Source organism: Camelus bactrianus, chromosome 19, assembly GCF_048773025.1.
Source record: "Camelus bactrianus isolate YW-2024 breed Bactrian camel chromosome 19, ASM4877302v1, whole genome shotgun sequence".
Classification (NCBI taxonomy): Eukaryota; Metazoa; Chordata; class Mammalia; order Artiodactyla; family Camelidae; genus Camelus; species Camelus bactrianus.
Window position 1 is genome coordinate 38,768,036 of NC_133557.1, and position 12,793 is coordinate 38,780,828.

Below are 12,793 nucleotides of genomic sequence, written 5' to 3' on the forward strand. Positions count from 1 at the left end.
TGGTTCTGTTGGGTCTCAGGGGGGCTTCCCTAAAATAAGCCACAATGGCATATTGATTCTTTTGAATGAAGGTTACTTAAGAAACTGCCAATGAAAGAAAGCAGGAAATACATCTCTCATGTGAAAGGAGCACCCCCGCATCTGGAGGTAGAACAGATCGGAAATTCAGTCAAGAAGCCTGTATAAACAAAACTTGTTGCTTCTTTAATTTACTACCTTAGGGCCAAACTGTTTGGCTGCGTCACTAATTGAGTTTCCCAAACCCAGGTTCCTTTGCCAGGTCACTTCACCTTTACTTTCTCTCTCTGTAAAACATATAAAAGCTGCCTGCTTTGGCCACTATAAACGTAGGTCCCATTTCTATGACACCTCTGTGCACACAAATTAAAATGTGTTTTTCTCCTGTTACTCTGCTTTGTGTCAAATTTATTATTAGTCCAGTCACAAGAACTCAAGAGAGGTAGAGGGAGAAATTTCCCCCACCACTGACAGTTCAAAAAGGTTTACGGGAGCTCTATTTTGGCCACTTTTATACAAACTGGAGATTTTATCAAAAAGCTTTCAGAAGTAATCAGTTGTCACTCCGCTCGAAATCTTCTAACAGAACCTATGTCCACAGACTTGTCTGTGAATGTTCAGGCCACTTTATTCATAATAGACCCAGACTGGAAAGAACCCAAAGGCCCACCCACTGGCAGAAAACTGCTGATGCACACAGCAGAGATGACCCTCAAAAGCTTTCTAGACAGGGCACAACGGGGTGACACAGAGCAGGCCAGTGGTGGCTGAGGGTCGGGGGCACAAGGGAGCCCTTGCTTTTGAGGGGTGACAGGATGCTCTGTCTTGGCCATGACACAACTGTACACAATTGCCAAAACTCATCAAATTGAACTCTAACTGGGGAATGTCATTACATGTAAGTAACTCGATTTTAAAAATCCTGTAACAGTTCTCCAGTTCAGAGTAAGCAAGCCCAGAAAAAGGGCCTCCATGACCCCCTCCCATCTCCGCCTCCCACCCTCCCACCCCAGCCACTGTGACCTGCTTCCTCCCAGACCGCCACTCAAAGCGGGGCCACATTCCTGTTCTGAGACGAGCTAAGGACGGCCGCTGACGGCGAGCAGCAGTTGGCACTGCTGTTGGCACACAAGAGCACGGCCCTTCTCCTGGCAGCTCGCTGTCAATATGCCTTACGGACGCGCAGGAATTGGACAAGCATGTCACAGTTATCTACAGGAGTCAGCCTCTGCATGCCACAAAGTTTAAGAAATAAAAATTCTTCTTTTTCGTCCTTACATACGCACAAGTGATGTGAGAACAGTCTACCTAAGTCTAAAAGCAATCTTTCCATAACATCCCATATATATTCCATAAACACACAGAAAAGTTCTAAGTGATAAGGAAAAGTTTTGTTCAAGGAAATATTAAAGCAAGAACACAAAAAGTGGCCAACAGTGTCACTTTAACATGTGCCAGCCATACAAAACACTGTCCACTTCCAAAGACACCCATGGTTTTACTAGCAGGGACTGACTCTTAGGTAGAAATCACGTTACAGAAAATGAGCTTTGGCGACACCGGAGCACTGGTGTCTAGGAAGCACAAAGCAGCAGCAAGATCAGAACTGACAACCTCTGCCAAGTCGGCCTCCTGGTCTTCAAAAAGATGAGCCTGACAAAACCCTTCTGCTGGGGTCTTTCATAAAGCGGCTGGTACTGACTGAGCAGGGAGTCCTCAGGCACGCTCCGCCCCAGGAGGGCGAGAGCCTAAAATGTGAAGTTTGAAGACAGTATCTTCGTTCCTTTTGTTTTCCCAGAATACAGTGACTCTGAAATGACCTTTATTCAATTGAAAACTGAATGGAAAGACCTGTGAAATGCCTCCTACCAGCAGGACACTGTGCTCACTGATCTGAAGAAGACAACGCCAGAGCCCGCCCAGGCCTCGTTTCCTTCCAACACCCAGGATGAGCATTTTTATCATTAATAAGTCATTCACAAGAGAAAAAAAAAGCTTAACTCTAGGTTGGCACTTCACATGCACAGAAAACATTACAAGAACTCTTACCAAGTGCTTGATCTAACTCTCCTTTAATCAAAGCGGCTCAATGTTTCTCTACTATTAGTCGCTCCCAAATAACAGCAGAAAAGCATCCTAAGACACGTTCTAGACCAGCATGAACATCTGATGATAGGTCAGCGGGCCAATAAATGAAGTGTTACGTATAGAATACAAATAAAAGTTTATTGTACAAAATTAAGGCCTTCATAGTTCATAGTTCACTAAGGCTAAACAAAGACTAGGTAATATTTTAAAATCCTTTACAAAAATTTCACATATACTTCCCCCTGCTCCACACACAACTATTAAAATGGCCTGACCAACTGTTACCAAAATGAAAACTATAAATAACGCCCAGTCCTTGGAAGGCAACTGTCCCAGCTGTTATTTCTTGGCGTACGTGATCTTCATGGCGTGGGACGGCGTGATCTTGAACCCTTGTAACGCATCCCTGGCAGCCCCAGCCTGGCCGTCATTTTCAAATTCAACAAAAGCAATGTCATGCCTCCCAGGTACTAGACGTACTTCCTTGAAACCAGGGAACCTGTAAAGGAGAAAAAGGATTCTTACACGTGTAAACAATTTCCATATATGCAAGCACATAAATGACCTCACATGCATACGTGTCTATTCTGTGGTTACATTTGTAAGCAACTTCCTGATACTGGTCCAGGAAAAGCATCACATCCTACCAAGAATCCTGAGGAGGACGAAAGAGTCTAAAATACAGTTAGTATTATGAAAAGAATGACAGGAATCATGTAAACTAATTCCATTTCTGTCATCCCACCAAAGCTTTGCTTCTTATTTTAATTCAAACATCAGACGTAATTTAGCTCTTTATTTGCTAAATCTCCAGACTGGTTTCAAGTCATGATTAATCCTGCAGCAAATCGATGAAGCTGTAAGGAATTACTGCCGTGTGACACACAGATGGAGTCAACCCAGGAAGTGCTAACTGTCCTGTCAGGAGGCTCTCAGAACAGACTTGTTTATGAAGAAAACTTACTGATTAAACAGCATGGATAACATCATCTCATTAGTCTCTTCTGGTAAGTTATTAAGGAATAAAATATAGTTTGGAGGGTAATCAGGAACCTATCAAAAAGAAAAGGCAAAGTTAGCTCTTCTAAGTATAAAAAGATACAGTAAGCCATTTGGCTCTTACATTAAAATCTAAACTTGAGAGAAGTACATTCCACAGTTTAAAGCTTATGAAATCTCATTCCATCAAACACTAAAACTCAAAAATAATGACACCAGAGAAATAAACAAAAACCTAACAATAACTAAACAAGGTAGACACTCAAGTCACTAAATACAAATGTGGAAGCCTACAAACCTTATTAACAGTTTTTAAGTGTTAAATTAACAGCTTATGCAACAGTATTGAGTTTTAAGCATCTGGAGGTCAGCTGGAGTTGGAGGGCTGTCACCTGAATTACATAAATAATCCTAACAAGACCAGCCTCAGCTGGTCAACCCTCGGATTCAATTCTTCTGCACTATTGTTTGCTACCTCCCAGTGTGCAAGAAAATTTGGAACTAGGAAGATTTCCACTTAGAACCACTACGCGGTGATTTTTTAATGCTTTCTGCAAGTAAATGAGATGCACACGCAATAGAGTTACACACAAGTAAAAAGAAACAGGCACTGTCATTAGATATTAAACTAATCTGACACTGCACCCTGAGGTTGTGGGGAACTGCAGGTGAAGGGTCCTTATATAAAAGCCTCTCTGCCTTCAGGCTAATTTCACGGAAGAAAAAACATGAAATGTAAAGAACAACCCAGGGCTTAGAGCATTAAGTGCTGGCATCTGTGAACGGGACTGTAACTGCTGAAAGACTTCGAAGAAGTAGATAATGTAAGAAAATGCAAATAACTGGAAATCAGAAAAGTTCCCCAGCGGTGCGAGGAACTCCGTGGCTGTAAGGATCGTGCCAGACTCCAGCACCCAAGAAACCAAGAAACCGTTAGTACAAAACTGAGGCCTTCACTTGGAGGCTTTTATTGGGAACATTTGGTTTCTAAAAACAACTGTATCAGAAGCCTTAACTATATTTGTGCTGAGGAAATAAGAGCAAAGGTAGCTGCACAACAACTTTATTAGAAAGATGCTTAAGTGCTTCAGCCAACTGGAATGGATCCCAAGCCACAAGGTCTGTAACGCTCTGGGCCACGTACTGTGGTGGAAACAGAATCTGTCATTTTGATTCTGTCACTGATCCATTCTGGCAGCAAGGAATAAAGTCCGGTTTTGTTTTCACCTTCTTAAAGAAAATTAAAATGTTTTAAGGAGTGAGTTTCCACATTAAAGTGCTACATAATTTTAAAGTACTGTGGCTCACAGATGGAATCATTTTCAGTTTTTGGAGACATACAGGTTATTGTATATTATTGTTGTGCAATTTTATTTTAAGGTAAGTATCACTTGGCAAAACAACATTACCTGAGGATTTGGTGTTGCATTTCCTTGGGTATTAGCTGAATTTGGTGTTCCCTAGACCAAAAAAATTGAGAAATAGTTAAAATTTCCAACCCTCTATTAAAAATAAATAAATAAAAAGCAGGTGTTTATAATTCCTGAGTAAAAATAACATTAACGATTTTTTATACCATTTGACTTTACTTTAAGAATTTACATCTTAAAACTATGATTCAAGCATTTATGTATTTAATTTACCAAATATTTTTGAAAGGTCTCACCCTAGCTTAAAGACTATATCATAACATTCAACCTCTGAGCTTTAAAACTATGGAGAAATACATACAAGAAAAACCAAGGACCAGTCTTTCTTTTTTTTAAACAATGAGAAAAAAGTCAAGCATTATACATAGTAAAACTGATTTCTAATCACTTTCCATCCAAAAGTAACTACTTTTTGGATGACAATTTCACCCTTATCTGGTATTTTAAATAAGGCTTTAAGAAAGCAGCTTTGAGTGGGATACTCATGATTAAACACAGTATCTACAGTATCATTTGTACACAGAATTTGACAAATAAGCCAAAAGATATAAACATATTCTGGAGAATGATGGAATAAAATGTCAGGCAAATTCAAATAAAACTGTTTAACATAAATCTCCATAAGTAAAGGCTTATGTTTTAATTTGTTGCTTAAACAAAAGTATTTTAACTTGAGCAACCATTCCAGCTTCTTAAAAATCCACCTTTTAAAGACACACACAGGCACATGCATGCCTCAAAGATCACCCCTCAAGTAGAAAACAGACATCTTTAACAAATTTTTTAAATACGAACCAAAAATACCAAAAAAAAAAAAAAAAAAAAAAACGAACTTCTGCCCATCTTACCTGACCAGGCTTTTTGTTGGCGGTTGCTGCAGTCTGTTCCACAGTTTTGGCTTTTTTCTTTTCTTTTTTCTTTTCTTTGTCAGCAAAAGTGCCACGCATTTTAGAGATTATATCAGAATCCGTTTTTGCATACTGGATTCGCTGTTTTATTTGAAAACAGGTTACTTTTCATTATGCTGCTGGCTTTTTACACTTGTCATTAATATTTCAAATTTCATTAAGCCAACACAAGCTAATTTTAAACACATCCTTTAAGGAAATCTGTCAAATCTACTGAGCACCAAATGAAAATAAACCGTGGCCCATGATTCACAACTGAGACAAGGTTAGATCCAGCTGTGTTTGTTAGAAGAAAAACCAAAGATTGTCATATGGGAAAAAGAAGTATCTGGAGTATCTGCACCACTGCTTCTCTAATGTGAAAGAACAGAGAAAACCACACTGGAAAGCTGTCTATCTCTTAGTAGGGACACTCGGTTGAGGGTCAAGATGTATGTGGAATCTGTTACTTCCAAAGTTGAAGTAACAAAGATTGAAAATGCCTTTCCTTTGAATCTGGTCTATTATTTTTAAATGAAATGACTAAGAGTGGCATCAACTTAAATTTAAAAAGCTTTGAGTGGAAACAAAAGGACGGTATCACAGCTAGTGTAACCAGGCCACTTGCCTGAATGACAGGCCACGGCCAGCAGACACAGCACACACTGGGAGAAAGCGCTGAACACCACCGGTCTAGGACACCGTTTCATAAACTTGAACATGCCTTCCAACTACCTGGACAGCTTGTAAGAGAGCAGGTTCTGATGCAGAGGGTCTGGTGGGCTGACTCTGCACTTTTGACAAACACAAAGGGGGTGGTGGGGCCCACACTTTGAGCCCCGGCCTAAAGCACTATCACACAGCTAAATTTGACACCAGTTATCTGTCCCAAAACTTTTGCTGTGAGTTACACTGTCACCCAGGGCGCACCTACTTGCAAAACGCGCCTTCCAATTCAAGGGAACGCTTCTTTGCTGGAGCTGAAAGGGCTGAAACTACCCTCTCTGATTACATCAAAACACCACAGTCCTACCTATCACTCCCTAAAATTGTCTTGGATGGCACGAATTTGATTTCAGTCTGAAGGGAACAAGTGACATTTTAAAGTAATGTGGGTTTGGAAGCAAGGGATTTGTTAAAACCACAGCAGTTCTTTCCTTTTACTTCAGCTACAGATGAATATACAGGGGTAAGGAGGCGAGCAGGCCTCCCACGACACCCCAGGCCCGAGGCTTTCTGGGGCCGCTTGGCTGCTGCACTACGGCAGCTCCAAGTGGACTTACCCCTGCAAGCAGCCCTGCTGGCCTTGCACGTCCTCATCTAACCAAGAGAAACAGGTTTAGACTAACTCTGACTTGGCCCCAAGGATTCCCTCCCAACCCCCCTCGGTCTTCAACCTTCTTACTGACCCGAATAGCTCCTGGGTGACCCTGTATTTGCCCCTATGACCTGTGAACATCTCTGATCTCAGCCCTCCTCTTAGCTGGCCCGCCCAGAGCAGCAGTTCTCAACCAGAGGAGAGTGTGCCCACCGGGAGGCAGCGGGCACTGCTGCCTGAGGCACAGACTGTGCCGCTACTGGCACGTGGTGGGAGGGACAGAGGCCAGAGATGCTGGTAAACACACTATACAACAAACAAGACAGCCCCAACAACAAAAAAAAACTATTCAGTTCAAAATGTCAAGTGACGGTGTTGAAAAACCCGGGTTTATACTGGATAAGGGAAAAAAATCCACCCACAGCTTGGAGAAGGCACAAGATTTACACTTATACCAAAGGTTTCATGACAGAAGCCATTAGGAAGAAGGTTCTGACTTTACTGAGGTATTTTTGGAATTAAATAACCAAATGTCCTTGAATCAGAGAATAATTTTGTTCTGAGTTCCAAGTCAGAGAAAATTTTGTCCATTTCTGATCCAGTATGTTGGAGTTACAACAGAAGAGCAACTGAAACCACCTAAGTAAATACGAACAGGGCAGCTCACGGAACATTCTTTCCCCTCTTCCAGGATGCTGGAGATCGGGCTGTAACTACGACTTTCCTGAAGGCAGAGAACAGACCTCCTAAAATACCTTCAAAACGAGATCAGTCTAATAGGCTTTTCCCATTGATTTTAAATAATTAGTTGGCAAGGTGAAGCCAGTGCCAAACAGAGCAAAAAGATCCAGCTCTCCTGAATCTGAGTAAAAGGCACATGCAAACCTGTCATCTCAACTTAGCAAAACAGCCCCAAAGCCTCTATGGGAAGAAACTGCTCCTCTACACTAATGTCATTCTAGATTTAAACTAAAACCCAGTCTTATGCCACTGCCAACTGAGATCTCAATTATGCTGTTTTTTCATACTACTAATACTCAGATAAACCGGTTTCAGGAAATCCCAATTTACTGAAAATCAGGGTATGCAGGTACCATCCCACAGTTTTCCAGAATAGGACTTCCCACATACATGGTGTCCAGTTGTGTGGGAAATGACGGGAAAAGGAGAGCTGGATTGAAGAGAAGAAAACTTGCTCCAGTATAACTGACAAAAAGTGCTCAGTCCTGAATTAAGCAGCCTGGTTCAGAAGTCCTCAACTTCCTGACCGCTGCCAACACGGCCTGTTTTTGTACATTAGGTCTTCCTGGAACACAGCCACACCCAGCCACCTGCATACCATCCGTGGCTGCTTTTCCTGCCACGATGGCAAAGTTAAGTCACTGCAAAAGAGATTAGCTGGCTCGTAAAGCCTAAAATATTTGCTATCTGGCCTTTTACAGATAGGGAGCTGAATCCTAGTTTAGGGAGGGGAAAAAAAACACAATACTGGGTGTCAGGAGACTAGCTTTTAAGTCCACAAATCATATCAAGACAAACTTTCTGTGCCTGATTCTTCACTTGTAAAATAAAGGAATCAAATAAAGTGGTCTGCACTACAGATCAGGGGCCAGATCCAGTCCATGGCCTTTTTCTGTAAGGCCTATGAGTTAAGAACTTTTCTTCCTTTCCCTTGTTTTTTTAAACAATTTCAAAGGACTGCTTAAAAACACACACACAAAGAATATGCAACAAAAGCCATATGTGGCACAAAGCCTAAAATATTTGTTACCTGGTCCTTTACAGAGTTTTTAGTCACTGGTGAATTAGACCAAAGAATATGCAACGTGCTTATATTTTATACGTGGTGAAACTGAACATGTGCACAGAGCCAGCCAACGGCAGAACCAGAATGACAACGTGGGTCTTGGAAACTGTGGGCCTTGGCTCTTTCCCCAACACCCCTTCCATCACATTCCAGTTCCAGAAGGAAAGCACTTTGCTCTGCACTCCGTGTATACACACGCAGAACCCCTGCTACGTACACTGTCTCCATCCCGCTCCGATCCTCTCCATCTCCAACTCACACCAGCATCTCCTGAGTTCCCTACTCCCCTTCAGTCCCTCCCACAGTCCAATAACCATCCAGCAGCTAAATGCGAAATCCTACATGTCACTCTTGAGTTTAAAACTTTCCATGCGTAACTATTTCATTTTCATTGTTATTCATTAATAAAGCTATGACTTTAAATCTATGAATTATCCTTAGATCACTGCTTTCTCTGGACTGCAGTGCTTCTGATATGCAGTATTTCACTAAGCATTTTCTAAAACCTCAGACTGGATTTCCTCTTTGACCCATGACTTTTGTGTTGTTTTACCATTTTACAAACAGATGTTTCTTTTTAATCTCTGAACAATGATCAATTTCTAGTTCTTCTGAGACAAAAGTACTGTCTATACTGACATTGTTTTTAAAATATTCTACATCTCAATGTACTTTGTTTTTGCCTATTTGAACCATCATAAACTAAGAAGTGAATTATAAACTCTACTACTGTTTTTGTATAAAAATAAGCATGTAAATAAAATAAACGCATACTTGCTCTAACACACAAGTAAAAGCAGAAAAGCAACTGCCATATTTTCAAGGGCATATTTATAAATCTAGCATATCAGTAACAGTGATTAAAGTGACTTACCATTGGTTTGCCATAAAATGGAAACCCCTGTAACTGTCTCAAGGCATTTGTGGAAGAGCCCAGTTCCTTAAATATAACAAAGGCTTGCCCCCTCATCTTCATGGTCTTTAAAGCCACAATATCTACTACATGGCCAAACTGAGAAAACAGAGCATACAGGGATCTCTTCAATTCTGCACAAAGTTAGAGGGGAAACAAGTTATTTGTGAATGAAACGATGACAAAAAGCTTCATAAAATGACACTGCCCTGATCGTGCCCATTCATTTATTTATACGAAGTTACATATTTTAATAAAAACATCATACTATTCCCATTGGCTGTCTAATTTTAAAGGTTTTGAAATCATTTCATCGATGAGTGAAGAGAGAGTCACCACATTTTCAGCCCCTATTTTTATCTTTAAAAAGACTTAAAATCCTTACAAAAAGGGATAGATCATTTGAAGCACTGAGAAAAATACTGAGATGAAAACTTTTGAAGCAGTAGAATTTTTAAGATGGTAGTAATTAAACACATTTTAGTCATTTTCTTACAAGCACTTACCTTCTTTTTTAATTTTGTCATTCATATTGTTGATATAAATTGTATGATTTGGTCTGATATCCATGTTTTAGGTTATACTGTTCAAACAGCCTAAAGAGATGGTAAATATTGTTATCAACAGGGAGGATTAATTCACATGGAGTGTGGCACTGTGGACACGACTCAAGGTTATTAACTGTTCAATTCTTTCAATTCCAAATGTCAGAAAATATCAGTTTGGCAGCAGCCTAAAACCTCTCAGAACTTGCCAGCCTTCCTTTTTAAACAAAACGAGAATTGTTCTCAGGCTGAAAACTTGGTTGGGCACTATTATCTAGTCAGACTTTAATAACATAATTTATTCAATACATTTATTTTTATATTTATCTTTCACTTATGACAAGTGATACTGTTTTTTCCATCTGCCTAATGAGATAACTTTTCTTTTTCAATGAAATTTAAAAACTGAGTAGAAGTGAACAATGAAAAATAAACTAGCAAATGTACACCCAATAAAAATCATTAAGCTAGAACATTAATGAAGTTTGCCAAGAACTATTTCATGGGCACACTTAAGAAGCATTTTCATATTTATTACTTAATTTATATACACCATCACCAACAGCCCTGCCTCCAGTCACGTGTAACACACCTGAAAGACTGGAGCGGTACTGCATGATAGTTAAGAGCTTAGATTCTAGTGCCAGCCTGATGGAAATACAGATCCTGTCTATGCTTCTGACTAGCTGCTTGACCGAGGGCAAGCTGCTTAACCTCCCAGGTCCACATCTGTAAAACGGGGGTGGTAACAGAACTTATCCAGTGGAGCTCAGAAGACTAAAAGAGACAAAGTTCTGCTATCAGCAGTAAGCATTTCACGCAGCTGTCGCTAATGTCAGGTTAATACAAGTCCTAGCCCACTGGCACACAGCTGATGAGCAGGAGGCCAGAGAATTCAGCCCTTATTTCCTCTGTTGTAGTTTTCTTTCACACTCACCACCCTTTCATTTTTCACAGTTTCAATTGCAAGTTTTCACCTTGCTTTATTTCCTTAGTGCTCCACATATTCCTTCATTTCATGAATATTTACACTCACTGTATGTGAATAGCACTGGATGACAGACAAGGAAAGAGACTACAAAACAGGGCCTGTTACTTGTGAGGGTAACACATGAAAGGTGATGCTTCTCAGGGACTTGTGACCCCCTAAACTGAAACCTGGGGGACTAGGGTCGCGGAAACAACGATGAAAGGAAAGTAACAGAGATCAAACCGAAAGCAGAGAAGAGGTTCTTGCATTATTTCATGCGAGGTTTGATGGTGGCCTGGCCTAGCGCAGGGACACCGGGAATCTCCCCCCATATCTAAAAGGGAGCCTCCGGCAGGCAGCTGAAGCTCAGGGAGAGCTGTAAACGCCTCGCACAACGAGACCATAACTTTCCGCCTTCCTAGACCCAGGCACACATGCCCATGGGCCGGCCAGAAGCCCCAGGGAGCGGCCACGCAATTCCCGGCCGCGTCCCGTCCCTCTAGAGACAAGGTTCCTAAGCCCAGAGGCCTCGCAGGACCCGCGCGTCAGTTTCCATCCCTCCTCACCCCCTCACTCCCTCGCCCACCCTCCGCCAACACCGGGCCGCACGTGTCCCGGACCCAGCACCGCGCCTCGTCCACCCCCGGCTCCCACCGCGGAGCGCCGGCCCGAGCGCAACCAGCAGCCCGGGTAGCGGAAAAACCGAGGCAGAACGCGAGCCAGCTCACCTGAAGCGTCCGCGGCGTCTCCTAACAGCCACGAGCCGGAAACAGGAAGTGGAGCAGGCACCGGAAGTAACGGTAGAGAGCGCCTCAATCGAGTGCCGACAAGTCGAGAAGCCGAGCCCAGAGTGGATCGATTCCCCCGTTTTCCAGGCGGCGGTGTGGAATCTCCCTGCGCACGCGCATCTGACGGGCGGGGAGAAAAGGTGAGAAGGGGAAATGGGAAAAGGGAAGGAGGCTTTTGGGAACAGTGTGCAATTAAACTGAAATCCTGGGGCCACGGAGTGAGGGCATGGGGAAAGGCAGTGATTCATTTCCCCCACCGTGAGTTTATGCTGGTATACTCAATGCAACAGGTGCCTTCCATCTTTCCAAAATCCCATAAAGATCTTCCTGGGCTTATGATGGGGTTAAATCCTGACAAACCCAGCTGTAAACTGAAAACAGTGTAACACCCAAATGCAAATGCATTTAGTACACCTAATCTACTGAACATCACAGCTTAACCAAGCCTACCTTAAATGAGGTCAGAACGCTCACATTACCCTACAGTTGGGCAAAATCATCTATGCAAAGCTTATTTTATGTTGAACATCTCATGTAATTTATTGAATACTGAACTGAAAGTGAACAACACGATGGTAATTTGGGTACCTAATGTAGTTCACCCTCATGATGATGTGTCGGTCCAGGAGCCGTGGCTTTCTGCCCAGCATCAAGACACAGCTAGTGTCTACTGCATATCGCTAGCCAAGGAAAAGACCATCATTCAAAATTTGAAGTCTGGTTTTTATTGAACACATATCACTTTTCCACCATCATACAGTAAAAAAAAATTATAAGTCAGGGCCCTCTGCATAGTTTTATAGGTACAGCCCCTAATGCTGACTAAGGGGGCAGATGCCTTGATTTCATCCTTCTCTGGGCTCTGGCTGACCCTGGTTTAATATCACCTTCAGAGCAGCCAATACCTGCCTATCAAGTCTCCTCCAGTTCTTGGGACTCTGAGGGGACTCTTTTCCAACACTTTACTGAAGAGCTTGAATCCAGAAAGTACATGCATTCATTCATCCACTCATCAAATGTGTGGAAAGCA

General features: G+C 42.0%; 1 protein-coding gene across 1 annotated transcript; it reads right to left on the bottom strand.

Moving 5' to 3' along the window:
* Positions 1-2,225: 2,225 nt before the first annotated feature.
* On the bottom strand, positions 2,226-11,791 carry SNRPB2 (small nuclear ribonucleoprotein polypeptide B2). The gene is made up of 7 exons (XM_010972895.3): positions 11,704-11,791; positions 9,967-10,056; positions 9,422-9,594; positions 5,384-5,524; positions 4,515-4,565; positions 3,071-3,159; positions 2,226-2,605 (listed from the first exon to the last, which is right to left on the bottom strand). The coding sequence occupies exons 2-7, from the start codon at positions 10,028-10,030 to the stop codon at positions 2,446-2,448; spliced, it is 678 nt and encodes a 225-aa protein (XP_010971197.1). The 5' UTR covers positions 10,031-10,056; positions 11,704-11,791; the 3' UTR covers positions 2,226-2,445.
* Between the last annotated feature and the right edge of the window lie 1,002 nt (positions 11,792-12,793).